The sequence below is a fragment of the Callithrix jacchus genome, chromosome 5, assembly GCF_049354715.1.
Source record: "Callithrix jacchus isolate 240 chromosome 5, calJac240_pri, whole genome shotgun sequence".
In the NCBI taxonomy this organism is placed as follows: Eukaryota; Metazoa; Chordata; class Mammalia; order Primates; family Cebidae; genus Callithrix; species Callithrix jacchus.
In genome coordinates, this window is record NC_133506.1 from 7,100,344 (window position 1) to 7,126,404 (window position 26,061).

Sequence of the window (26,061 nt, forward strand, 5' to 3'; positions counted from 1 at the left end):
GGAAGGCAAGCCCAGCCCCACAAGCACGTCTCAAGCCTCTGCTTGCATCACATCTGCTAACATCCCATTGGCTAAAGCAAGTCTCATGGTCAAGTTCAACACTGACAGAGCAGGGAAGTGTTCTCCTCCCCTTGGATTATTATCACATATCATAAGGGCAAATTTCCATCATAAGACCCTGGGCTCTGCTTTCAGGTACCCAAGACACAAACTAGAAAGCAAGAAAGTAATTAAATGAGCAACTAGGTAAGTTGAAATACTACTAGATTTATTTTCCACTGTTCTTATATTCAGTTCCCAAGGTCAGAACCCCACACTACTCAGGGGTACAGAATCAAGTTTGTGTAGGATTTCGTGGGACCCTGGAGGGTGATGTGATGTAGAACCTTCGGGGGGTGCAATAATATAGAAAGGCAATGTTTGCTTTTCACTCATTGTCCACTTCTTTTTGTCTTTCTCTCTATGATAAAAAAACTAAAAACCTAGCTGCCAGGGACTTTCAGCTGAGGCAATATTCAAGAAGCCCCCAGCACTTGGTCTTCTCTGCTTCCTACACAGGGCTCCCACCCTTCTGCTGAGAGCTTCCCCTGTAGGGTACTAAACACTTCTCAGCAGCCATATCTCCAGACCAGGATTCCTGCAACAGTAAATACCATCTCAACAAGTATGATGGCTGCTTGGCCATGGGAAATATTAGGTCTGGGGGCAATCCCCAGCTCTGGGGAGCTGACAACTGACCAGCTCTTGTAGCAATGTGGCCTAACAGGAAAGTCAGGATCCCAGATCATGAGAAACCATCCTGGAAGACCCAGCTCCTTGGAGGCAAAACCCATCCAGCATCTGGAGACCAGCGGAGAAGGCAGAATAATGCTCCTTCTACTGAAAGATGTTCACGTCCTGACCCTCAGAGCCTGTGAAAATGTTACCTTGCATGGCAAAAGGGACTTTGCAAAGCTGATTAAGAATCCTGAGATGAAAAGATTATTCTGAATCATCCAGGTGGATCTAAGGGGTTCTTACAAATTAAAGAGGGGAAGAAGACTCAGAGTCAGAGAAGAAATGAGGACGAAAGCAAAGTTTGGAGGAATGAATGAAACAGACTGATGAGTGAAGGGATGGGAGCAACCACTAGAAGCTGGGAAAGGCAAGGAAACAAATTCTGCCCTAGAGGCTCCAAAAGAAATGCAGCCCTGCCAACCCATTCAGTCCCTCTGACTTCTGGAACAGTAAGGTTATCCATCCATCCATCCATCCATCCATCCATTCATCCATCCATCCATCCAGCCATCCATCCATCCATCCATCCATTCATCCATTCATTCATTCATCTATTGAGACAGCGTCTTGCTCTGTCACCTAGGCTGCAGTGCAGTGGCACAATCTCGGCTCACTGCAACCTCCACCTCCCAGGTTCAAGCAATTCTTGTGCCTCCGCCTACCCAGTAGCTGGGATTACAGTCACCTACCAACATGCCTGGCTAATTTTTGTATTTTTAGTAAAGACTGGGTTTCACCATGTTGACCAGGCTGGTCTCGAACTCCTGACCTCAAATAATCCGCCTGCCTCAGTCTCCCAACGTGCTGGTATTACAGGCATGAGCCACTGTGCCCGGCCCAGTAAGGTTATACATTTGTGTTGCCTTAAGCTACCAAGTGTGTGGTAATTCGTTACAGGAACAAGAGGAAACTAATACCAGCCAGCAACTATTTTAGGGCAGTTAGAAAACTTCACACATTGAACCCCAGTTTTCTCTCCTTTTTCTCTTTCTTTCTTTTTTTTGTTTTTGAAACAGGGTCTCACTCTGTCACTCAGGCTGGAGTGCAGTGGCACGATCAGAGTTCACTGCAGCCTCGACCTCCTGGGCTCAAGCACCCCCCAGCAACTCGGTGTCCCAAAGCACTGGTGTTACAGGTCAGAGCCACAGCACCCAGCCTGAACCCCACTTGCCTTTGTACTTCTGGTCCCTGGGAGAGTCCTTCACACTTTCTGACTTGTCATACAGCAAGAAGGCACATAGATATTTAGGAATTGGAAGGACAGGAAAACCAACCTTTGGGTAAAGATTTTGGCATTTATATCTTTTATTTAAATATTCATTTCACTATTTTGAAAGTTTCCCATCCAAACCACAGCTGTAACTGAAATCCAACCATTCCAGGAAACAGAAATATCAAGTGTGGGGCTTCCTGACAATGTCAGATTATGGATTGCTAGAGTCAAGAAGAGATTTTCCAGTCCAACCTACCCACTGGACAGATGAGGAAACTGTGGCTGAAGCAAGGGTGGGTGTCTGGGAGTAGGAAGGGAGCCTGGGCCCTGGTGGGTGGTGCTGGAGCCACCTTGCAGCCACCACCTGGGTGCCTGGCCCTGCCCTGGTCCTGCCCATCATGGCTGCTGTTGGTACTGGCTCTCTGTGGCCGTGTAGAAGTCATCCAGCACACTCTGGATGTATTCAAAGGTCGGCCGCTCCTCCGGACGGTTCTTCCAGCAGCGCGTCATGATGCTGTAGAGCTCCTCTGGGCAGTGCTCTGGGCGGGGCATCCGGTATCCACGCTCCAGAGCTCGGATCACTTCAGGGTTTGACATCCCTGAAAAGGAGACATGGAAGTAAAAAGGAAGCAGTTTGGAAACGAGATCCCAGAGGTGCCAGGCCCTGTGGCCTCGCCAGCAGCTGTCACTCCCCACCTCACCTTGCAAGCTGAGCCCCTCCCACTGTGAAGCCAGAGACTTCCTCCTCCAGCTTCACTTGCAGCTAGGACATGGGCCCGGGACATGGTTTTGGCCAATGGGAGCTGACAGGGAGGTCTGCTGGGAGAGGCCAGGAAAGGTTTTCCTCCCACTTAGAGGACAGTCTTTAGAGAACACACCCTTCGTCTCTTCCTTTGGACACTGTGAGATACTTATGATACTCGGAGCTGCAACCACCATCTTACCACACGGAGAACATCAACACAGAGACAGGAACCCAGAGTCCCGACTCAGTCCTGCTGAGCCGCTGAACTAACCAGTCACCAGTGCCAGAGGGGGAGTAATAGCTTGCTCTGTTTCAGTTACTCTTAGTCTGTCATTTTGTGGCTTGTAGCAGAACACATCCTTCTGGATTTGGCATCTACAGTGTGTTGTCTGGTTCTGCCTAGTGCCCTCTCAGGACAAAGCAGTCAGGTGGCCAGATTCAGTGTCACCCTGTGGGTGGGACCATTTTCTTGTTCAATTTAAGTTTTTATTATTCATAAGAATAGCTATTCAATGTCCATGATCCCCAATTTTATATTATTAGTTTCAAACTCCAAACTCAGGAGGCCCAGCTGTGTGGATCACTTGAGATCAGGAGTTCAAGACCAGCCTGGCCAACATAGTGAAACCCCCTCTCTACTAAAAATACAAAAACTAGCCACGTGTGATGGTGCACACTTGTAATCCCAGCTGCTCCGGAGGCTGAGGCAGGACAGTCACTTGAACCCAGGAGGTGGAGGTTGCAATGAGCTGAGATCATGCCAGTATACTCCAGCCTGGGCAACAGAGCAAGACTCCATCTCAAATAAATAAATAAATAAAAAGCAAAGCATCAGAAAATAAAGGTGACTGCAATTCTGACCCCTACTGCTGTAAATAAATGAACTCAAGTGCTTCCTTTACTTGTATGTCTCTATACTTAAGTCATCTCAAATTTAAGAGGGTTAAAATGGAGCTCTCCAATTTCTTTCTTTTCTTTTATTTTTTTGAGATGGAATCTTGCTCTGTAGCCCAGGCTGGAGTGCAGTGGTGCAATCTCGGCTCACTGCAACATCCGCCTCCCGGGTCCTGGTTCAAGCAATTCTCCTATCTCAGCCTCCCAAGTAGCTGGAATTACAGGCACGAGCCACCATGCCCAGCTAATTTTTGTGTTTTTTTTAAAGTAGAGTCGGGGTTTCACCATGTTGGCCAGTCTGGTCTTGAACTTCTGACTTCGTGATCCACCCGCCTCGGCCTCCCAAAGTGCTGGGATTATAGACATCAGCCACCGCACCCTGCCAGATCTCCCAAATTTCTATCCCTAGACCATCACCCACCCTGTGGTGCAAAGCCAGGGTAATCATCTTTGATTCTCTCTCCCTCACCTCCTAAGTCAGCAAATCAGATCTTTCCTTCTTTTGAAACGTAGCACCAGTTCTTCAATGTATGCTTGTCACGAATCCACCATCCTATGCCTGGGCCGCTGCTGTGGCCTCCTCATGGGCTGCCACCCTGTTCCCCTTCCTTCCCATTCACGCTTCACGCTGAGCTAAAGCATCACTTAAAAATGGAAATCACCAGCCCAGCAAAATAGCAACACCTCGTCTCTCAAAAAATTTAAAAAATTAGCTGGGCATGGTGGGGTGTGTGTCTGTGTATAATCCCAGCATTTTGGGAGGCCAAGGCTGGAGGATTGTTTGAGCCTGGAAGTTTGAGACCAGGCTGGGCAACATAGTGAGACCAAGTCTTTACAAAAAATACATATAAAACAAATAGCCAGGCATGGTGGCTTGTGCCAGTGGTCCCAGATACTCGGGAGGCTGAAGAGGGAGGATCACTTGAGCCTAGGAAGTTGAGGCTGCAGTGAGCTATGATTGCACTGCTGCACTCCAGCCTGGGCGACAGAGTGAGACCTTGTCTGAAAAAGAAAGAAAGAAAAAAGAGCGTGGAGAAAGGACAAGATCTGATTCACAGTTTAGAATTATCCTTCTGGCTGCAAGTGGAGAATAGGCTGTAGGATGAGTGGGGAGAAAGCAGTGAGACTGATGAGGAGGCCGCTGTGCCATCCATGGGAGACGATGCTGGCCTGGATGCAGTGGAGACTCGGGGTTCAAAGTGGTGAGACTTGGGATATGTTTTGGAGTCAAGTAGCCAAAACCTCGTGGCTGCTCAGATGTCATAGGGGTGAAGCCAGGCATGGTGGCTCATGCCTGTAATCCCAGCACTTTGGGAGGCTGAGGCAGGTGGATCACCTGAGGTCAGGAGTTCGAGACCAGCCTGGCCAACATGGTGAAACCCTGTCTCTACTAAAAACAGAAAAATTAGCTGGGCATGGTGGTGGGCACCTATAATCCCAGTTACTCAGGAGGCTGAGGCAGGAGAGTCGTTTGAACCAAGAAGGCAGAGGTTGCAGTGAGCTGAGATTGTGCCATTGCATTCCAGCCTGGGCAACAAGGGTGAGACTCTGTCTCAAAAAAGAAAAAAAAAAGAAAAGTAACAGGGGTGAGAGAGAAGGAAGGGCCAAGGAAGCCCCCAGATTTCAGGCTTAAGACACTGAATGGATGGTGGTGCCTTTAACTAAGACAGGAAAGGTGAGGTAAAGTTGTGGGTGAGGATCAAGAACTCAATTTGAATGGGCACATTGATGAGATGAACCCATTGCCAGGCTGGGCCCTGAAAGCAGCCCCGAGCTGATGCCCCTTCCCTACCTGGGTAAGGGATCCGGCCATAGGTGACAATCTCCATCAGCAGGACACCAAAGGACCAGACGTCTGACTTGATGGTGAAGGAGCCAAAGTTGATGGCCTCAGGAGCTGTCCATTTGATGGGGAACTTGGCCCCTGTAGGATGGAGCAGAGCCGAGTCAGGGGAAGGCTGGGGAGCAGTGAGGTTTGGGACCCTGCTAAGGTGGGGGAACAGGCAAAGGCAACAGCTGCCAACATCTGCCCCTGCAAAACTGCAATTTCCCTGTTAGGTGGCCTCCCTGGAAGCAAGGGACATCCATCCTGAGGACAGATGGCTAGACAAGGAGGAGTGCGAGAGGGATCTGGGGTGTGGCGTGGAAGTTCACTCTCTAGAGCCCTCCTTGTTGATCAGCTGATACCCCAGGAAACTACAACTCCGAAGAGTGGAGTCCCAGAGGTCACAGATCTTAGTGGACAGAAGGACTTCAGGGGATCCTGAGTCCAATGCCTCAGTCCTCTGACCCCGGGCGATAGGGGAAGGAGGATTCTGACTTTCAGCCCATGAGGTTCCCACCAGTCACTGTGTGTCTCCCACTTCCCTCCTCCCACATAATCTGACACGGGTTTAGTTAGCCTTTTCAATTTTTTTTTCTTTTAGAGACAGGGTCTTACTCTATTGCCCAGGCTGGAGCACAGTGGCACAATCATAGGTCACTACAGCCTTGAATTCCTGGCCTCAAGCTATCCTCCTGCCTCAGCCTCTCAAGCAGCTGGGGCTAGAGGTGTGCACCACTATGCCCAGCTAATTTCAAAACAAAAACAAACAAAAAACCTGGCCAGGCTTTTTTGACCAGTGGGTCATGACAAGGCTTCCTTTTTTTTTTTTTGAGACGGAGTTTCACTCTTGTTACCCAGGCTGCAGTGCAATGGAACGATCTCGGCTCACCGTAACCTCCGCCTCCTGGGTTCAGGCAATTCTCCTGCCTCAGCCTCTTGAGTAGCTGGGATTACAGGCACGCGCCACCATGTCCAGCTAATTTTTTGTATTTTTAGTAGAGACGGGGTTTCACCATGTTGACCAGGATGGTCTCGATCTCTTGACCTCGTGATCCACCCACTTCGGCCTCCCAAAGTGCTGGGATTACAGGCATGAGCCAAGGACTTCCTTTTTTATAGAAAAGGAATATGAAGGGCTGGGCACCCTGGCTCTTACCTGTAATCCCAGCACTTTGGGAGACCGAGGTGGGTGTAGTTTCAGGCACACAGGAGGCTGAGGCTGGAGGATTGCTTGAGACCAGGAGTCAGAGGCTTCAGTGAGCTATGATCATACTCCTCCACTACAGCCTGGGCACAGAGCAAGCACCTGTCTCTTCAAAAAATAAATAGGCCTGGTGTGGTGGCTCATGCCTGTAATCCCAGCACTTCAGGAGGCCCAAGCAGGTGGATCACTTGAGGTCAGGAGTTTGAGACCAGCCTGGCCAACATAGTGAAAACCCCTCTCTGCTAGAAATAAAAACTAGCCAGGCATAATGGAGTGTGATTATGATCCCACCTGCTTAGGAGGCTGAGGCAGGACAGTTGCTTGAACCCAGGAGGTGGAGTTTGCAGTGAGCCGAGATCAAGCCAATGCACTCCAGCCTGGGAAACAGAGCAAGACTGTCTCAAAAAAATAAGTAAATAAAAAGTAAGCTAACAGAAAATAAAGGTGACTGCGATTCTGACCTCTGTGCTATAAATACATTTTGCCCGTTTCTTTAACAGCGTGATTGAGCTAGAATTCACAGACCATACATTTCACCCATTTAAAGTGCATAATTCCATGGCTTTTAGAATAGTCACAAAGTTATGGATTTCAGAATATTTTCATCACATTTCCCTGCAAAAATCCCACAGAAGTCACTCCCCATTTCTCCTTATTCCCCACCACCAGCTGTAGCCACCACTCGTCTACTTTCTCTCTCTTTAGATTTGTCTGTTTTGGGCTGGGCGTGGTGGCTCACGCCTGTAATCCTAGCACTTTGGGAGGCTTGACGTCAGGAGTTTGAGGCCAGCCTGGCCAACGTGGTGAAACCTCGTCTCTACTAAAAATACAAAAATTAGCTAGGTGTGGTGATATGTGCCTGTAATCCCAACTACTCAGGAGGTTGAGGCACAAGAATTGAACCTGGGAGGCAGAGGTTATAGTGAGCTGAGATCATGCTAATACACTCCAGCCTGGGTGACAGATCAAGACTATGTCTCAAAAAAAAAAAAAAAAAAAAAAAGATGGCCTGTTCTGGACATTTCACAGAAGAGGAATTAAACAGTATGTGGTCTTCATGTTGGCTTTCCCTTAACATAATGTTTTCAAGGGTCATCTGTGTGCCAGCCTGACATAGCATTTCATTCTATTTTGTGGCCAGATAATATTCTATTGTATGAATATACCACATTTTGTTTATCTGTTCATCCATCAGTCTGTGGACATTAAAGAGGGTTGTTTCCATCTTTTGGCTATTAGGAAGAATGCTTCCATGAACGTCCATATACAAGTTTTGTCTCTTTTTGAATTTTACAAAAATGAAACCAATTGGCATCTTCTCTTTTTTGGTCTAATTTCTTTCATTTTGATATACCGGTGAGAATTACCCATTTTGGTGCATTTAGCATTGGTTTGTGCTTTTTTTTTGTTTCTTTCTTTAAGGCACCAGGCTAATTTTTGTATTTTTAGTAGAGACAGAGTTTCACTATGTTGGTCAGGCTAGTCTGGAACTCCTGACCTCATGATCTGCCTGCCTTGACCTCCCAAAGTGCTGGGATTACAGGCGTGAGCCACCGTGCCCAGTCTCTTTTTTTTTTTTTTTTAAGACAATGTCTTGCTCTGTCCACCAAGCTGGGTACAGTGGCACAATCACAGCTTACTGCAGCCTCAACTTTCTAGACTCAAATAACTCTCTCACCCTAACCCCCTGAGTAGCTATGACCATAGGCACGTGCCACCATGCCTGGCTAATTTTTAAAATTTTTGTAGAGACTAGGTCTCCTGTGTTGCCCAGGCTGGTTTTGAGCTCCTGGGCTCAAGCAATCCTCCTGCCTCCTAAAGGGCTGGGATTACAGGCACGAGTCACTGAGCCTGGCCGGTTTGTACTTTTGCATCACTGCATGGTATTATATTTTGTGAATAAACCACAATGTATACATCCATCCTCCCGCTATGGACATTTGGATATCGGCCCTATTTTTGTCTGTTATGCACAAAGCTGCTCTTACCCTTAATTTCAACATATATTGCCTAACTCCCTCTAAAATCTCTCAGTACTTCTCCATCTGATCTAAAATCTCCTTCTCAAAGTCTCTGGGTGAGACTCTGAAGTCCAGGACACTATCCAGAAGTATCCACCGAGCTCAAGAACGCACAGCTAAGACTGGGGCAGACCCTTGCGTTTTGCCAATCACTCTCACACATATCAACTCTCAACAGTCACAACCATCCAAATGGGCAATGTGGGCCTGCTTGGCAGCGTCCCTACCTTCCCGAGCCGTGTACTCATTGTCCTCGATGATCCGGGCCAGGCCAAAGTCGGCAATCTTACACACCAGGGAGGCAGACACCAAGATGTTGGCGGCTCGGAGGTCTCGGTGGATGTAGTTCCTCTGCTCGATGAAGGCCATGCCTTCTGCAATCTGCACCCCAAACAGAGACTCTTTTGTCCTCAGACCTCGCCTATGCCAAGAGGGCCCCACCCAAAAGCAGCAGAGAGGTGTTCAAGTGGAAGAAAATGGGAAATGTCTGCACCAGCCCTCACTCTTTTGTTGGGAGGGCCCTGGGGCTCAGGCTGGCATTCAGGTTGTGGGGATCCCTAAGGCCTGGGTCACTTTGGGGGATTCCCTAGATTTCCAAGACTTCCAGAGAGCACTTTGAAGTGTTCTCAAGGAAAAAGCAATGGGACTATTTCTCCAGGACCTATTCCTCCAGGAACACACACACACACACACACACACACACACACACACATGCACACACACACAGACACACACACGCACACAGACACACACACACAGACACACACACTCACAGACACACACACAGACACACACGCGCGCACACACGCGCACACACACAGACACACGCACACACACGCACACACACAGACACACGCACACACGCACACACACAGACACACACACAGACACACACACACGCACACACACACAGACACACACACAGACACACACACACGCACACACACAGACACACACACACAAATTCTAGAACACTATGAAGAGCTTTCATCTTCAACCCTCTTTCTGGGGACTATCTAGGCTCATGTCATATTCTGCTATACCTCTTATATCTTTCTCATGCCCCAGCCCTGGGTAGGGAAAATTCACTTATTTACTCAACAGAAATCTACTGATTGTCTTGTGGGTGCCAGACATGTTGCTTGAACAGGTGGTGAGCCAGGCAAAACTGCTGCAGGTAGAAAGTCCCATAAAGAAAAGATAAAACAGGCCGGGCGTGGTGGCTCACACCTGTAATCCCAGCACTTTGGGAGGACGAAGTGGGTAGACCACTTGAGGCCGGGAGTTCAAGACCAGCCTGGCTAATATGACAAAACCTGTCTCTACTAAAAATTCAAAAGGAAGATGAGCGTGGTGGTGCACGCCTCTAATCCCAGCTGCTCAGGAGGTGGAGGCATGAGAATTGCTTGAACCTGGGAGGCAGAGGCTGCAGTGAGCCGAGATCATGCCACTGCAGCTTGGGTGACAGAACAAGACTCTGTCTCAAAAAAGAAAAAAAAAAAGATAAAACAGAGTAACAAAAGATGACCCGTAGAGGGCTTTTTCAGATTGGGTGTTCAGGGAAACCTGCTTTGAGGGGGTGAGATTTTAGCAAAGATAGGAATGATGATAATAATAAGTGTGTCACATAAGAATATTCTAGGCAGAGAGAACATCAGGTGCAAAGGCCTAGAGGTAGGAAAGAGCTTGGGTGTTTGTGGAACAGCACAGAGGCCAGTGTGGCGAGCAGAAGATGCCACAGAGAAAGTGGGGAGAGCTGAAGTTGGAAGGGAGGCCATAATCATGAACAGCCTTGTCGGCCAGGACAGGAGGGTGGATTTTATTCTGAGCGTGATGGGGAGATATTCGAGGCCTTCAGGCAGGAGTGTGACATGTTCTGATGTACATTTAAAGATCACCATGGCTGCCGAGTGAAACAGACTGCATGGAGGATTCTTATTCACACTGGGGGCCCTAGAAGCCTTTGATGAAAACACAGGGATTATATCTCACAGTCATTTTTACTTACAAGGGTGTGGACAAAAGAGGTTGAAGATGAACCCTCAGATGCCCAGAAAGCAGCACTTTTGGCTGACAAACTGGGCGACAAGCAATTTGAGGCAGGAATGATCATGATCTGATCTCTGTTTTACAGACATGGAAACACTCGTTCCAGCTCACACCACCAGAAACATTCTGAATGTCAGGCTCAAGCCAGTCTGAGCATTCCCAATCTAGTGCTTCCTGTTGCCTCTAAATAACCCAGCACTCCAGTCGGACTGCAGCTGGGTGCAGTTTGATGAAATTACTCTGGAAGCGAGAGCGTCTGACTAGACTAGACAGACCAATCAAAGCACCACCAGCTGGCCTCCCAGCGACTGAGTCAAGTGAGTGGCGCACTTGCAGGGAGTGGACAGCAGGGGGCACCTGAGGCAGTTAGAATGGAGATCCAGGCTTTTTTTTTTTTTTTTTTTGACTGGCTCTTGCTCTGTCACCTAGGTTGGAGTGCAGTGGTGGGATCACAGCTCATTGCAATCTCTGCCTCCTGGGCCCCTGTGTTGCCCAGGCTGAGCTCAAACGGTCCTCTCACCGCAGCCTCCCGAAGCGCTGGGATTACAGGCCTGAGCCTCCCTGGGTCTCTAAGGGAGACCCAGACTTTTCAGTAAAAGCTTGGAAGAGACTGATTTTGTTTGGAGTCGTAGGAGGTAGGGACGAGATAGGGATGAGGTTGCCAGGAGGAAGTGAGAGACAGAATCTTGATCCTGGGAGTGTGGGAAATTTATGAGTCCTTAGACGAACGATTAACAGACATCATAGCTTGTTTACAGGATGATACTTAAATACTTAAGTGACATGTACCTTGTGCTTTGGAGGAGGCACTTTTGCTGTCAGCCCCCTTTCCACAGATAAGAAAACTGAAGCCCAGAGAAATAGGTAAGTGGCCCCAGCTTACACAGCTTGCAAGTTGCGGAGCCCGGGCTGAAACTCCAAAAGCGCCGCCTGGGGTCTGTGCACTGGCCTGTTACTCTGCCCAACCCTTTTGCCTGGCTTTTCTTCTGGAACAAGCTCTAATGCCAGGAGTTACCGCTGTTTGATCCCCACTGGCAGATGCTCATACCACTGATTTTCACAGGAGCTCAATGGACTGGGGCTGACACCCCACTCAGGAGACAGCAGAGGGTATTGACTAAATGGCTCTGGAGCTGGACCAGCTCAGCTTGCGTGCTGCAGCTCTGTGATGTCAAGCAAATTGTGTCATCTCTCTGTACCTCACTTTCTTCTCTGTAATAGCACCCGGTTCCAAGGGGTCAAGTGAAGATTAATCCCCTAAGCCTACATCAAGGGCTTAGTGGAGTGTCTAGCACATAGTGAAGTATATATTTCAATAGTGGCTCCTGGTGCTCTCAGTGGGGGAAAGTGGCACTCAGAGAGGTTAAGCTACTTGCTCGAAGCTACACAGGCAGAGCTGAGATCAAAACAAAACTCAATGTGACTCCTAAGCCCAGATGTTAGTAGTGCTGCCTCTCAAGGGTTTGCTGACTGAATGAGTAATGAGTAGGTTTATTGAGCCCAGGTGTCAGCACTGGGGGTTGATAAGGTGGTGAGATTTTAATGATCCCCAGACAGGGTGCCATGAGGTTGGGCATTGGAACTGGGTTTGCTTCCAAGAGTATCGGGGTGTCACAGCATCAGACCTGGAAAGACCTGTAGAGCTCTTCAAAATGAATCCTATGGATGCCTCAAGGTTATATGGGGGCGGGGGAGACAAAAGAAAGGCCACAGATAAGCCCCTCACCCTGCTTTGGTCAGAGCAGCCCTGTTTTGGCCTGTTTGTATTTACTCAGTTACTGCACACCATTTCATTTGGCCAACGCAGCTGTGACTACCAAAAAAAAAAAAAAACAAAAAACCCACATTGTGGTCCAGTTCCCTCATTTGACAAATGGGGAGACTGAGACCCAAAGTGGGTTGGACGTCAATAGCCAGTTGGTGGTGACAGGCTGGGGAACCCACCTGCTGCTCCAAGCTGCCTCTCCGAGTCTGGAGGTGAGGACCAAGGCCCCAGGTGGGCTCCTTTCTTCCCCTGGGCTCTGAGTCTACCTCTGCTTCTGGACAGATGAAGGCCCAGAACCTCTTTCCTTCCTTGGTTTGTTTCCCTTTTGTGAAACAGGGAGAGTGGCTCTTGCCCTGGTCCGTGACTGCTGCCCAGCAGGGTTTCTGCGAGTTTGGAGATGATAATTTAGCAACAGATCAGTCTATTGTCTCCCAGGAGACTGGGCCCACTGGAGTGAAAACATATTTCCATATCCCTCTGGCATTCCAGGCTCTGAAAGTAGTCTTTTGTTACACCTTGTGGTGTCCTCTGGGCCCCTGGAATTTACATACTCAAATGAGCCCTGCCCTTGGCATCTGCAGGAGGCCCAGCTAAGGCCCAGGCTGGGTCTCACTCAACTCCCACCACCCCCTGGGCTCCTGCCAAGTAGGCTAAACTCCTTTACCTACTTTTGCATAGGCTGTTTCTTTTGTCTAGAAGACCCTTCCCTTTTCTCTTCATCTACTGAACTTCTACTCATCCCTCAGACTCAGCCTAAAGGCCACTTCCTCCAGGAAGCATTCTGTGATTGCTAAATGCTCTAACTATGCACTCCAATAACACCCCGTCCTCACACTCTGTTTTCCCACACATTGGAGAGAACATGAGAGAGGACAGAAGTCAAAAAATCTGCTCAGGCTGGGGATGAGAGGAGCTGCAAGGGGCGAGGGAAACATGAGAAAGAAAATGAGGTTTTGAGCAGTGTTTCTGCGATTTGCAAACATTATTTACTGTGTTGGATACTGTAATTGTCTGACTCAGTCAAGGCCCCTCAGGTCATGCTCCCTAAGAGATTCGGTTATTTAATACCTTTCTTCCCATCTGGACTGTGAATTCTATTAGGACAGGAACATTTTCATTTTGTTCCCTGCTATATCCCCCATAATTAGCACAGTAACTTATGCAAGCCACTTAACCACACTGGGCCTCAGTTTCCTCATCTGTACTTTACTTCTGCTCTATGCCTCAATTTTCTATTCTGTAAAATGGGATGATAATTACCTCCCTATGATCAGACTGTTACATTGGGGGGGGGGTCCCTGGGATTTGTGCTCTTGGTCATTCCCCTCCCACACTGATTCTGGGCATAGCCATGTGACTTGGCCAATGGGCCATTAGCAAGCCTGATGCAGCCAGAGGCTTAATGAGAATCTGCTCATGAGGGCTTGGCCCTTGTCCCGCTTCATTTTGGAACCAAGCTGCTGCGCCATGAAGAAGCTCAGCCTGGGTGATTGGGTGGTGAGGGGCCATGTGGAGGCTGAGCCATGTCTTGGACATTCTAGCCTGGGCAAGTGCCAACAGGATGCATCCGCACCTCACTTTACAACAACGAGCAGAAGAACCGACCAGCTGAACCCAGGCAACCCACAGGATCATGAAAAATAATAATTGCTGTTGTTTCAAGCTAGTAGGACTTGGGATGGTTTGTTACACCAAAATAGATAACAAGAATCCCAGCCTATAAAGCTTACATGGTGATTAAATGAATGAGTGCACGTGTAATTATATACATGCAGAAAGCATAGTTTAATACTGAGCACTCAATACATTTTACCCATTATGATTACTGCTATCATCATAGCACATGGTCAGTAAACATTTGGCAAATAAAAACTTGAATCCCTGTCTCCCTTCCCCGTTTCCTCATGAGGCTCTCACCTGGGCTGAGAAGTCAATGAGTTTTGGCAAGGGCTGCTTGCTGCCCTCATCACTTTTCAGAAAATCCAGCAGGCTTCCTATATGGGGGAGAGAGGAGGAAGGTTTGCTACTCTTATTATTTAATGGCAAAAGACACAATTACTTTTGCACCAATCTAATACTTTAGCGAGTGGTCAAGATTTTTCATAGTAGTAGATTTAAATAAAAATTATTTGTTTGTGGCCGGGTGCAGTGGCTCATGCTTGTAATCCCAGCATTTTGGGAGGATGAGGCGGGTCGATCACCTGAAGTTGGGAGTTCGAGACCAGCCTGACCAGTATGGAGAAGCCACATCTCTACTAAAAATACAAAATTAGCCAGGTATCATGGCGCATGCCTGTAAACCCAGCTACTCGGGAGGCTGAGGCGGGAGAATCACCTGAACCCAGGAGATGGAGGTTACAGTGAGCTGAGACTGCACCACTGCACTCCAGCCTGGGCAACAAGAGCAAAACTCTGTCTCAAAAAAAAAAAAAAAAATTTTTTTTTGTTTGCAATTTCTAGTGTTTGAGAAAGAGAATTTGAGTTTTTGATTGCTAGATGGGTTCTGTGACTGAGACAGCCCCTGAGCCTGGATGGCTGGGATCATGCTTCACAGGACTGGCATAATTGCATAGTTGAAATGATAAAGGCTGGAGGTTTCAAATCAGACTAAATGGGATTGTATGAGATGATTCTGTTTATCCAAAAATGGGCAGAGTGGCTAGGCATGGGGCTCATGCCTGTAATCCCAGTACTTTAAGAGGCTGAGGTGAGAGGATCACCTGAGGCCAAGAGTTTGAGGCCAGCCTGGGCAACATAGCAAGACCAAATCACTAGAAGAAATTTATAAATACGTATGTTAGGCCAGGCTCAGTGGTTCATGCTTGTAATCCCAGAGCTTTGGGAGGATTACTTGAGCCCAGGAGTTTGAGACCAACTGGGGTAAGATGGCAAGACCCTGTCTCCAGAAAAAAATTTTAGAAATTAGCTAGGTGCGGTAGTGCATGCCTGTAGTCCCAGCTACTGGGGAGACTAAGTCAGGAGGATCCCTGGAGCCTCAGAGTTTGAGGCTGCAGTGAACTATGATCACGCCACTGCACTCCAGCCTGGGCAGGCAGAGGGCAACCCTCTCTCTAAGAATAAATAAGTAAATAAATAAATAAAATTAGCCGGGTGTGGTGGCATGGGCCTGTGGTCCCAGCTGCTTGGGGGGTTGGGATGGGAGGATCACTTGAACCCGGGAGTTATGATTGCGCCATTGCACTCCAGCCTGAGTGACAGAGCAAGACCCTGTCCCTAAAAAACAAACAAAAAATGGTCAGGGTTTGAAAACGGTTGTGAAACGGTGGCCTAAAAAAATTCCTCAAGAAATCCTGAGTTGTGGCAGGGCGGGGTGGGGGCAGAACTGCTGCTTTGCCAGCTTCCCTCTCCCAGGGCGTTGGCACGTATGGGGAAGGTGGCTGATGTGGGAGAGTGCCACCCAGGCCTCTAAGGCTCATTGTGAACCACAAGCCCCCTCTCCCATCACCCAGGAGTATTCTGGCCCCATTCCCTTTTCCTGGGAGCCCCATGTTCCCCGTTCCCCTTGGTGGCCCCTTAACATGATCTCACCCCACTAACCAGGAGGGCTGGATGGTTGCACATAGAATCTCAATGAGTACTTGAGTACTCCTGGCCAGAGTGGGGCCATCTCAAGGGCAAGAACCATGTCCAAGCAGCCCTTGAACTCACAGAATTGACCAGTATAGGCCATAGCCTGCACCCGCAGCCCCAGCATGCAGCACCTTTGGCCATGAACTCCGTGATGATGTAGATGGGCTCCGTGGTGACCACCGCATGAAGTTTGACCAGCTTGTCATGCTGCAGAGTTTTCATCACATTGGCCTCTGCCAGGAAGGCCTCCACCGACATGCTCCCTGGCTTCATCGTCTTCACTGCCACCTTGGTGTGCTTGTTGTAGATGGCTGGAGGGGAACAGAGAGCAGGGAAGGTGGTCAGAGCTCACTGGTCTCCCGTACCATCCGAGAAGGCCCAGCTGCAGACCCGCCTCCTCCAGAAAGCCTTTCCTGCTCATCTCAACTCTCAGAGAGGGAAGTGAAGTCATGCATGCGCTTAGGCCTCAGACAAATGTGGGTTGAAAGGCAGGTTCACCACTTCCCAGCTGTGCACACTAGGGCAAGTCACTTAACCTCTCTGAGCTGTGGCTTCCTCATCTGCAAAGTGGAAATGGTAAGCCCTGCCTTTGAAGTGCTTTTGCAAGGATTTAAAAATAACTTTACAATGCCACTCAGGTTATGTCACACACATACACTACCCACTTTCATCTTAACACTGCTCTTAAATAAATGCCAGACTTACGATGATCCCCCGGCCCTGCATGGCCCAGCCTCATCCACCTCCCCAGCCTCATCAGCCACTAAGCTCGACTTGCCTTTTATGTGCCAGTCACCCTCCAGGTCACCCAGTCCCTCAAGCACCCAAGTCCCCTCCCACCACAGGGATTTGGCACATGCTGTTCCCTCACCTCATCCCACCCTGCTTCATTTGGTGGGTCTTGTCAATTTCATAATGGCTTGGCTTTCCATTTTGCCTTGGCTTCCAGGAAGCTCCAATCCAGAACTGTGGGCTTCCGGTAGTAGGAGTCTAGGGCCTTATATGATATTTTTGGCTTTCTAATCTCAGCACTCAGATCTGTCTTACCTTCCTCTCCATATTTCCCCTTTTGCCAAATTCTTTTTGATGTTATTATTATTTCTCAGATAGAGTCTCACTCTATCCCCCAGGCTGGAGTGCAGTGATGTGATCTCAGCTGCTTGCAACCTCCATCTCCCGGGTTCAAGCGATTCTCCTGCCTCAGCCTCCCAAGTACCTGGGATAACAGGTTCCCGCCACCACACCCAGCTAATTTTTGTATTTTTAGTAGAGACAGGACTTCACCATATTGGCCAGGTTTGTCTTGAACAGCTGACCTCAAGTGATCCACTCCCTTCGGCTTCCCAAAGTGCTGGGATTACAGGCATGAGCCACCGGAGGGGATTGCCCAGCCTTGCACATAGCAGTATCTCAGTAAATACAGTTGAAATACATGGTTTTTAAACTAATTTTTATCTGGCTGCATTGTTTGCATCCCTGTAAGCTGTCTTCGCTCCCATTTGGAATGCAGTGAAGTATTCACACAGCAGGGTGCCCCACACCGGGCTGGGCACTGCATCTACCCCACACCCCTGCAAAGCAGGCAATGTTGTTCTTAAGTTCTTGGGGAAAATCAGGAGGGGTGAGATATGCCTTTCTGGTTTTCCCACAAGATCTTAACATAGTGCTGGGCACATAGTAGGTGCTCAGAATATCCTGTTCATCAGTCGCCTGGAAATCTCCAAGCTTCGTTTCCCCATTTTTACTTTTCATCATCCAAAGAGGTCTCTGGTTATCTCAATCCCAAACTGCTGGACAGTCCCCACTCTATATGAGGGCGGGCCTCCTCATCCATGACACCTGCTTCCCATAAGGAAGTTTTTGACCCCTACAGGACTGGTCTCAAAGGCAAATCAGTGTTTGCACAACAAGACAATTTGGTTTGTTATCAGGGAACTCCCTCTTTCCGGTTATGATTTAAGTCTCCCCTTCTGTCTTGGGTAGCATTTCCACTTTGCCATAAGGTGTTCCTGGAAGCAAGTGACCTCCCTCTCCCTGCTCCTCCACCCTCTGGCCCTGTGGGCTCTGGCCCTGAGTTCTTACCCATCCAGACTTCCCCAAACTGCCCAGCTCCAAGTTTCTTCTCCAGCTTGAGGGATTCCCGGGGGATCTCCCAGGCATCTTTCTCCCAAGGCTTCTGGGGCTTGGAAGACACGCAGGGCACCGACAGTTTCTGGCAGAGCCCATCGCTCCCCTCTGGAAGAGAGTCCTCGGTCAGCTGAGGGCAACAAGCTCCGAGCCAGCCAGAGGTTGCCCCTCAGAGCCCCCTTGACTTGTCCCTCGGAGCCCTCCATGCCCGGCCCCCTGTATCTGTCCAGAGTTCCACCTGGTTGCCACCATCGGAGACATTCCCAAGCAAGCAGAGTGTGACAGGGTGCCACCTCGACATCCTGGCCACCCCACTCTCCTGCTCAACAGTCCTAAGCCTTCAGAAGCATCCAAAGCAACTATCTGTCTGGGGGAGGGCCAGGAAGGGCACAGCAGGTCTCGGGCCGCAGTGCATCTGCAACTAGGGGCCTCTGGGCCCATCTCGGGGTGGGGGGTGGATGCAACCCCTGGGGTGGGACTCACTCTTGTAGTGGACCACCAGCTCCTGTAGGGTGGTGAAGGTGCTTCGGGGGGATATGTAGAAGCCCCCATTGTCCAGGGTCCGGATCTTGTAATGTTTCACGGTATCTCCCTGCCGAGGGTCGTAGTCTCGCACGGACAAAGAGTAGCTTCCTGAATTGGCCAAAGAGAAACCCCTCAGAATGGCATCTTGGGGGCCTGCCACCTCATGTCAGCATTCTGACACCTCATAAGGCTACTGCTGGTGCCGTCCTGTCACCTGGGCAGAAGTGCACGAGGGTCTGAGTGGGCTGTGGCAGCCAGGCATCCTGGGTTCGCATCCAGGCATTACCTCATTCACCTGTGAGACCTTGGCCACGTGACTATGTCACCTCTCTATGCCTCTGTTTCCTTATCTGTCAAATGGGAATAGTTCTCATGCCTCCCTACCTGATCCCGTTGCCTGGGGATTAAAAGAAGTCGTGTCTGTAAACAAGTTGGAATTGGAACACTCGGCAGATGTTGGCTGTCATCGTCATCTTCATTATTCCTGCTCTATCAGTCTATCTTTCTATCATCTATCCCACAAATGCCAAGAGACTATACTATACTTTTTACTTTTTCTTAAAAACTCAGGCTATGACTTTTCTGGAAAAAAATCCAGAGGTCCAGTTCCCTTATTGAAATGTGAACGTGCTGTTGTAGGCTGAATAATGGTCTCTCGAGATGTCCATGCCCTAAACCCTGGAACCTGGGAATATGACACCTTACATGGTAAAAGGGACTTTAGAGATGTGATTCAGATAAGGGTCTGGAGATGGGGGGATTATCCCAGATGATCCAGGTAGACTCAATGTAATCACTTGCATCCTTGTTAGAGGGAGGTAGGAAGGTCAAAGTGGGAGAGGTGAAGATGGAAACAAGAGCTTGGAGAGATGCCAGGAAGGGGCCATGAGCCAAGGAATGCTGTAGCCTCCTGGAAGCTAAAAAAAGCAAGAAAATGAATTCTCCCCTGAAGCCTCCAGAAGGAACCAGCCAGCCCTGCTGCCGTCTTGAGACCAGTGAGGTCAGACTACTGACCCCAGAACTAACAATTCTGAGAACAGACGTGTGTTGCTTTAAGCCGTAAATTTGTGTTAATTTGTTACAGCAGCAATAGGACCCTAACATTCGTATTAGGCTGGTGCAAAATAATTGCAGTTTTTGCCATAGAAAGTAGTGGCAAAAACTGAGATTACTTTTGCACCACCCTATACTATCACAGAGCAGGAAAACGTTAAGTCTTTCAGTTCATGACCACCGTTTTGCCATTTGTGAGCTATGTGCCCTTGGGCAAGTTATTAGCCCCTCTGTCTCAGTTTTCTCTACCATAATAGTACAAAGTCATAGGATTTGGTAGGGGTTGAACTGGTTTTTTTGGGGGGTGGGGCAGAGTCTCACTCTGTCACCCAGGTTGGCGTGCAGTGATGAAATCTTGACTCACTGCAACCGCTGCCTCCCAGGTTCAAGGGTTTCTCCTACCTTAGCCTCCCAAGTAGCTGGGATTATAGGTGCCTGCCACCATGCCCAGCTAATTTTTGTATTTTTAGTAGAGATGGGGTTTTGCCACGTTGGCCAGACTGATCTCCAACTCCTGATCTCAGGTGATCCACCCGCCTCGGCCTCCCGAAGTGCAGGGATTACAGGTGTGAGCCACCGCGCCTGGCCTGAGGTCACACTTTATACAATGTACTTGGTTTATTTGAGTCAAGCAGTTGTGAAGCTAAATGATTAGTAAAGTTGCAGTCAGAGCATGAAACCCGATATCACAAGAATCCTACTGATGTTCATTTCTTTGGGGCAATGAGCCTCAATCGACGCCAGTCTGAGCTACGTGATGTTTTCCAGCTCTGGTCTTGCCATCTGTGCGTCCAACCAGCATGAATCCACCCTTGCAGCACAGATGTTCCAGGAAGCAGATCACCTGACATCAAAACTTCCAAAAGCTTCCCAGGAGCATTTTCAGCAGGGTCCCAGAGAAGGCTGGCTTGAGTCTCTTCTGGTGACCTCATCCTACCTCATTTCCTTATGGAGGGAGGGAAGGAGGAATGAGGCTTGTGGATAAGATATATTGTAATGGACATTTTATTTCATTTTTTTAGAGACAGGGTCTTGCTCTGGTGCCCAGACTGGAGTGCAGCGGCTCCTTTATGGCCCTTGAACTACCGGACTCAAGCGATCCTCTGGCCTCACCCTTCCGAGTATTGGGGAGTACATGTATGAGCCACCACGCTTGGCTAATTTTTAAAATTTTTTGTAGTGATGGGTCTCACTGTGTTGCCCAGGCTGGTCTCGAACTTCTGGGCTTAAGTGATCCTCCTGCCTTGGCCTCCCACACTTGATCTATTATGGGTATTAAGAAAACCCAAAAAAACAAACAAACAAAAAAAAACAAGGCCAGGTGTGGTGGCTCATACCTGTAATCCTAACCCTTTGGAAGGCTGAGGCAGGCAGATTGCTTGAGCCCAGGAGTTCAAGACTAGCCTAGGCAATATGGCAAAAACCCATCTCTACAAAAAAGAAAGGAAAGGAGAAAGAAAAAAAGAAAGAAAGAAAGAAAGGAGGGAAGGAAGGATTAGCCAGCATGGTGGCATGTGCCTGTAGTCCCAGCTACTTGGGAGACTGAGATGGGAGGACCGTTTGAGCCCAGGATGCAGAGCTGCCGTGAGCTGGGACTGCACCACTGCACTCCAGCCTGGGCAACAGAGTGAGACCCTGTCTCAAAGGAAGCAAAACAAAACAAGAACAAAAACAAATGAGAAATAAGTTAGTGAAGATCAAGCTTCAGCCAGATGTTTCTTTGTTTTCGGGGCCTAAGCCACATGGCACTCATTCCACTGACTTAAGCTGGCAGCTATGGGGGATAAGAAAGGTGAAGCCAGGCACAGAGCCTCAACCCTCCGGGCTCGGGTAGCCAAGAGCAGGAGAAACTTGGCCACTGCAGCACCCGGCTGGGTTGTTCAGCCTTTCCCAGGGCATCTTCCAAGGGAAGGGTGGTGGCCAATCCCACCTGGCACACCTCTGCAGGGAGGACAAGGCGGGGAAGGCTGAAGTCACCTTTCGTGGTCTCGCTATCCCGGATCATGAAGGAGCCAAGCATGTTGCCGGGAGCCAGGAGCTGGCGCTCTGCGTCCTTCCGGCTGATGCCCTTGAAGAACCACCTGACGGAAAAGGGAGGACACAGATGTGAACGTGAGGACAGGCAGTCCTGTCCTGCCTACACAGGGTGCCTGTGGCCATGCGGGACCCAGGGGAAGTTAGGATACAGAGGGCCTGGCTTCCCGCAGCATCAGTTTTACTCAAGGATTTTTTTGGGAGAGAGGGGAAAGGAGCCATTCTTTTGATATCAAAATAGACATTTTACCAGAGGTGAATCCTGTCTGCTGAGACTGAAGCCTATGCAATTTGGGGGAACTTGCTTTAGGAAAAATAATACCGCATTACAAGTACAAAGAGCTGATGGGTCATTCTAGTGCCTCTAGCTGTGAAGGACAGGGAGATGGACAGGAAGACAGAGGGGAAAGAGACAGGAGTCTTAACCAACTGTGGTCCATGTCTTACTTTTGCAGATTTCACAAGCATATAAGACCTCTTGAAGATCTCTCTTGGGGCCTTGGAAGCCTGTGAAGGGCCTGGGTTTCGTTAGCTTTGCAATGGATCCTCCTCTGCATATACTGAGTTGAATCTAAGTAAAATTGGCATGAACTTCTAAGCTACAAGGTGAGATCGGAAAGAACTTTATACTTAGGATCATGCCCTGGGATCTTGTCTTCATTCTTCCTGAATATTGGAGGTATTGGGTGGAAAAGTTCAAGCAGCATTAGCCGAATCCACTCCCACCTTCACTAGGGTGAGGAGCAGTTGGAAAAAAGCCGCAGACCTGAGCTGAGCCTGCCCTGACCCTGCCACAGACCTGCAGTGTGACTTTGAGCAAGCGGCCTTCCTCTTTGGGCCTTTGGTTCTTCTGTTATTGACTGGCAAGGAAGTGAACATCTATCTGGTAATCCATCCAACTACTCTATGGAGTTGTCACCTTTACTATTCCCGTTTTTTCTTTTTCTTTGAGACAGAGTCTCGCTCTGTTACCCAGGCTGTAGTGCAGTGGTGTGATCTTGGCTCACTGCAACCTCTGCCTCTCGGGTTCAAGCAATTCTCCTGCCTCAGCCTCCTGGGTAGCTGGAATTACAGGCACGCACCACTGCACCCAGCTAATTTTTGAATTTTTAGTAGACACGGGATTTTACCATGTTGGCCAGGCTGGTCTCGAACTCCTGACCTCAAGTGATCCCCCAGCCTCAGCCTCCCTAAGTACTGGGGTTACAGGCATAAGCCACTGCACCCGGCCCCATTTGATAGATGATGAAATTGAGGAACAGAGAGGGCAAGTAACTTGCCCAGAGTCACACAGCTGGGAAGTTGTAGAGGCAGGATTTGAAGCTAGGCAGCCTAACTCCAGAACCAAAGCTCTTAATCACCATCCTATGTGGCCCGTCTACCTTCTGTGCTTTTATGTTGTAAAGTGACTTGTGCCACGGTAAAATATTCAACAATGTAAGAGTAAGAACTGTATCCCTGACAATTCTGCTCCTAGGAAGTTATCCCATAGACCTTGCACAAGGAAGAAGTGACGTATCCCCCAGGAGATTGGCTCCAGTACATGACTGGAAATGACTTGTGTCCACTGCATCGGACAGAGGTTAAATGGTTGTTGGACATCTACAGGACAGATGCCCTCTGGTATAAAAAGGAAGGAGGTGTGCAGTGGACGGTCCAAACAAGAGTACGGAACAGTGTGTGTGGTGTCTACCACTTGGGTGAGATAAGCGCAAAGAGCTGTCTTTTCTTATACAAGGAGGAAGCATCTGTGAGGACTTGTGAGAAACTGGTTGCTTTTGAGGAGGGGAAGTGGCTGGTTGGAGACAGGGTGGGAGGAAGACTTTTCACGCTCTCTTCTGCAGGCTTCCCCACATTTGTATTTGAATCATTTGGAAGTATTGCCTCTTTCCTATTTCAAGGGGGAGTGAGAGAAACTAAGATTCCAACCTGCCCCATTCCCAAGGTCCCAGTTGCGCTCCCTAGAGGCAACATCTGTTGGGATTTTCTTGATTTAGACACGAGGGCCCCTGAGTGCACTGAAAGGGACAGATAAGTGTATTTATTTTTGAGACAGAGTCTCGCTCTGTTGTCCAGGCTGGAGCGCAGTGGCGTGATCTCGGCTCACTGCAACCTCTGCCTTCCAGCTCAAGAGAATCTCGTCTCAGCCTCCTGAGTAGCTGGGACTACAGGCACCTGCCATCACACCTAGCTAATTTTGTATTTTTAGTAGAGACGGGGTTTCACCATGTTGGCCAGGCTGGTCTGGAACTCCTGACCCCAAGTGATTCGCCCGCCTTAGCCTCCCAAAGTGCTGGGACTACAGGTGTGAACCACCACCGCCGGCCAGATATATGTATTTAGATCAGTGGTTCCCAAGATGGGTCCCTGGAGCAGCAGCAGCTGCTGCCGCCTCACCCGAGAACCTGTTAGAAATGCACATTTGGAATCAGACAGTGGGGCTCAGAAATCACTTGTTAGCCCCAATCCAGGTGATGCTTGTGTGGCTCAGGTCTGAGGTTATTGCCTTGGTTTGCAATGACAACCCCCAATCATGTTGTCTACACCCTGCCTTTTCCACTCAGCAATTGTGTTGCCTTTGAGAAGTAATACCAGCCATGCCTCCTCCAAGATTGCTGCAAGGACTGCATGAGGGATTCTGTAAACATTCAGGTTTTGGAGTGCAGAAACAGAGCATGAGATGACCCAGGGAAAAGCCCAGAAGCAGGACAGAGAAGCTGCTAAGAGCCCCCAGTTCCATGAACATTAAAATAGGGTGGCCTTATTTTTTGTTTGTTTGTTTTAAGACAAATATTGCTTTTGTCCCCCAGGCTGGAGTGCAGTGGCATGATCTCGGCTCACTGCAACCTCTGCTCCCGGGTTCAAGTGATTCTTCTGCCTCAGCCCCCTGAGTAGCTGAGACTACAGGTGTGCACCACCACGCTCGGCTAATTTTTTTGTATTTTTAGTAGAGATGGGGTTTCACCATGTTGGTCAGGCTGGTCTCAAACTCCTGACCTCAGGTGATCCTCCCGCCTTGGCCTTCCAAAGTGCTGGGATTACAGGTGTGAGCCACCATGCCCAGCCAGAAGGGGGTGATGGGAAAAGCTTAAATGTTTTCATTTTCAACAGGCAAGCATCCCAAACGCATGGTACCATCTAGCTAGAAAGAGGAGACAGAAGAGACAACACAGTGGGGACTGTCATCTTTCAACTTTTTGTCTGGTTTTTAATTGGATGTACTGTCACCCCACAGTGTAGTCTTATTTTTACTCATCAGCCTCACCCACCATACAGGGAACATCTCCAGCAGGCAGCCCTATCTGAGTCATCTTGTATCCCTGGAATGGGGCCACATATACAGTAGGGAATCAACAGGTATCTGCTGGATGATGGATGGATGGTTGGAGGGACGGAGGGATGGAGGGAGAGAGGGAGGGATGATCGAAATATACTTTCAGAGTCAAGCTAGACACGAAGAACCCACAGCCAAGGATGAAGGGTTACAGGGAGCTCCTTGAGGATAGGGATATGTCTTATTTGTTCTCACAGTCCCGTAGCCTGGCACGGGACTCAAAGAGTCATGCGCATGTGTTTGTCAAATGAATCAAATGAGCCAAGTGCAGTGGCTCAGGCCTGTGATCCCAGCACTTTGGGAGGCTGAGGCGAGAGGATCACTTAAGCCCAGGAGTTCAAGACCATCCTGGGCAACATAGGGAGAACCCCTATCTCTACAGAATATACAAAAAAGAAAAAAAATTAGCTGGGCATGGTGGTGCGCACCTGCAGTCCCAGCTATTCGGGAGGCTGAGATGAGAGGATCACCTGAGCCTGGGGAGGTTGAGGCTGCAGTGAGCTGTGATGGTGCTACTGCATTCCAGCCTGGATTACAGCCTGAGACCTTCTCTGAAAACAAAACAGATGAGGGATGACTGGCCAGATGTGAGCTGTCTCGCCTCTCCAGAGACCCTTCTTGGCATGACCATGTGCTTCATTCAACAATATTTACTGAGCACCAACTGCATGCCAGCCTGTGCTGAGGATGCAGCCGCAGACCAAGTTCCCACTCTCACCAGCTCTCTTCCTTGCAGGGCAGGCCGAAAATGCACACGTGACCAACCAAAGAAACAAGGTCCTTTCGCTAGTATGACATGGTCAGAAGGGAATAAAACAAGATTTCCACAAGACAGAGTCACAGCAGGGACCCACTTTAGTGTCTCTTCCCTGGCAGGAGGATGAACCCCGAAGAAAGAGAAGGA

The 26,061-nt window shown here is 49.0% G+C and overlaps 1 protein-coding gene across 4 annotated transcripts in view; it reads right to left on the reverse strand.

Moving 5' to 3' along the window:
- Window positions 1-2,064: 2,064 nt before the first annotated feature.
- Window positions 2,065-26,061, reverse strand: part of HCK (HCK proto-oncogene, Src family tyrosine kinase) — a 49,114-nt gene continuing 25,117 nt past the window's right edge. For 2 of the 4 annotated variants that reach the window (XM_035298138.3, XM_035298137.3), the window contains exons 6-14: window positions 21,767-21,870; window positions 18,695-18,844; window positions 18,167-18,319; window positions 16,216-16,395; window positions 14,411-14,487; window positions 12,673-12,876; window positions 8,907-9,060; window positions 5,422-5,553; window positions 2,065-2,589 (exon numbers count right to left, since the gene is read on the reverse strand). In XM_035298138.3, coding sequence (XP_035154029.3) covers window positions 2,387-2,589; window positions 5,422-5,553; window positions 8,907-9,060; window positions 12,673-12,876; window positions 14,411-14,487; window positions 16,216-16,395; window positions 18,167-18,319; window positions 18,695-18,844; window positions 21,767-21,870 — 1,357 coding nt within the window. In that variant the 3' untranslated portion in view covers window positions 2,065-2,386. The remainder of the gene's footprint in view (window positions 2,590-5,421; window positions 5,554-8,906; window positions 9,061-12,672; window positions 12,877-14,410; window positions 14,488-16,215; window positions 16,396-18,166; window positions 18,320-18,694; window positions 18,845-21,766; window positions 21,871-26,061) is intronic. The other 2 variants (XM_008995561.5, XM_035298139.3) reach the window with 1 other exon arrangement.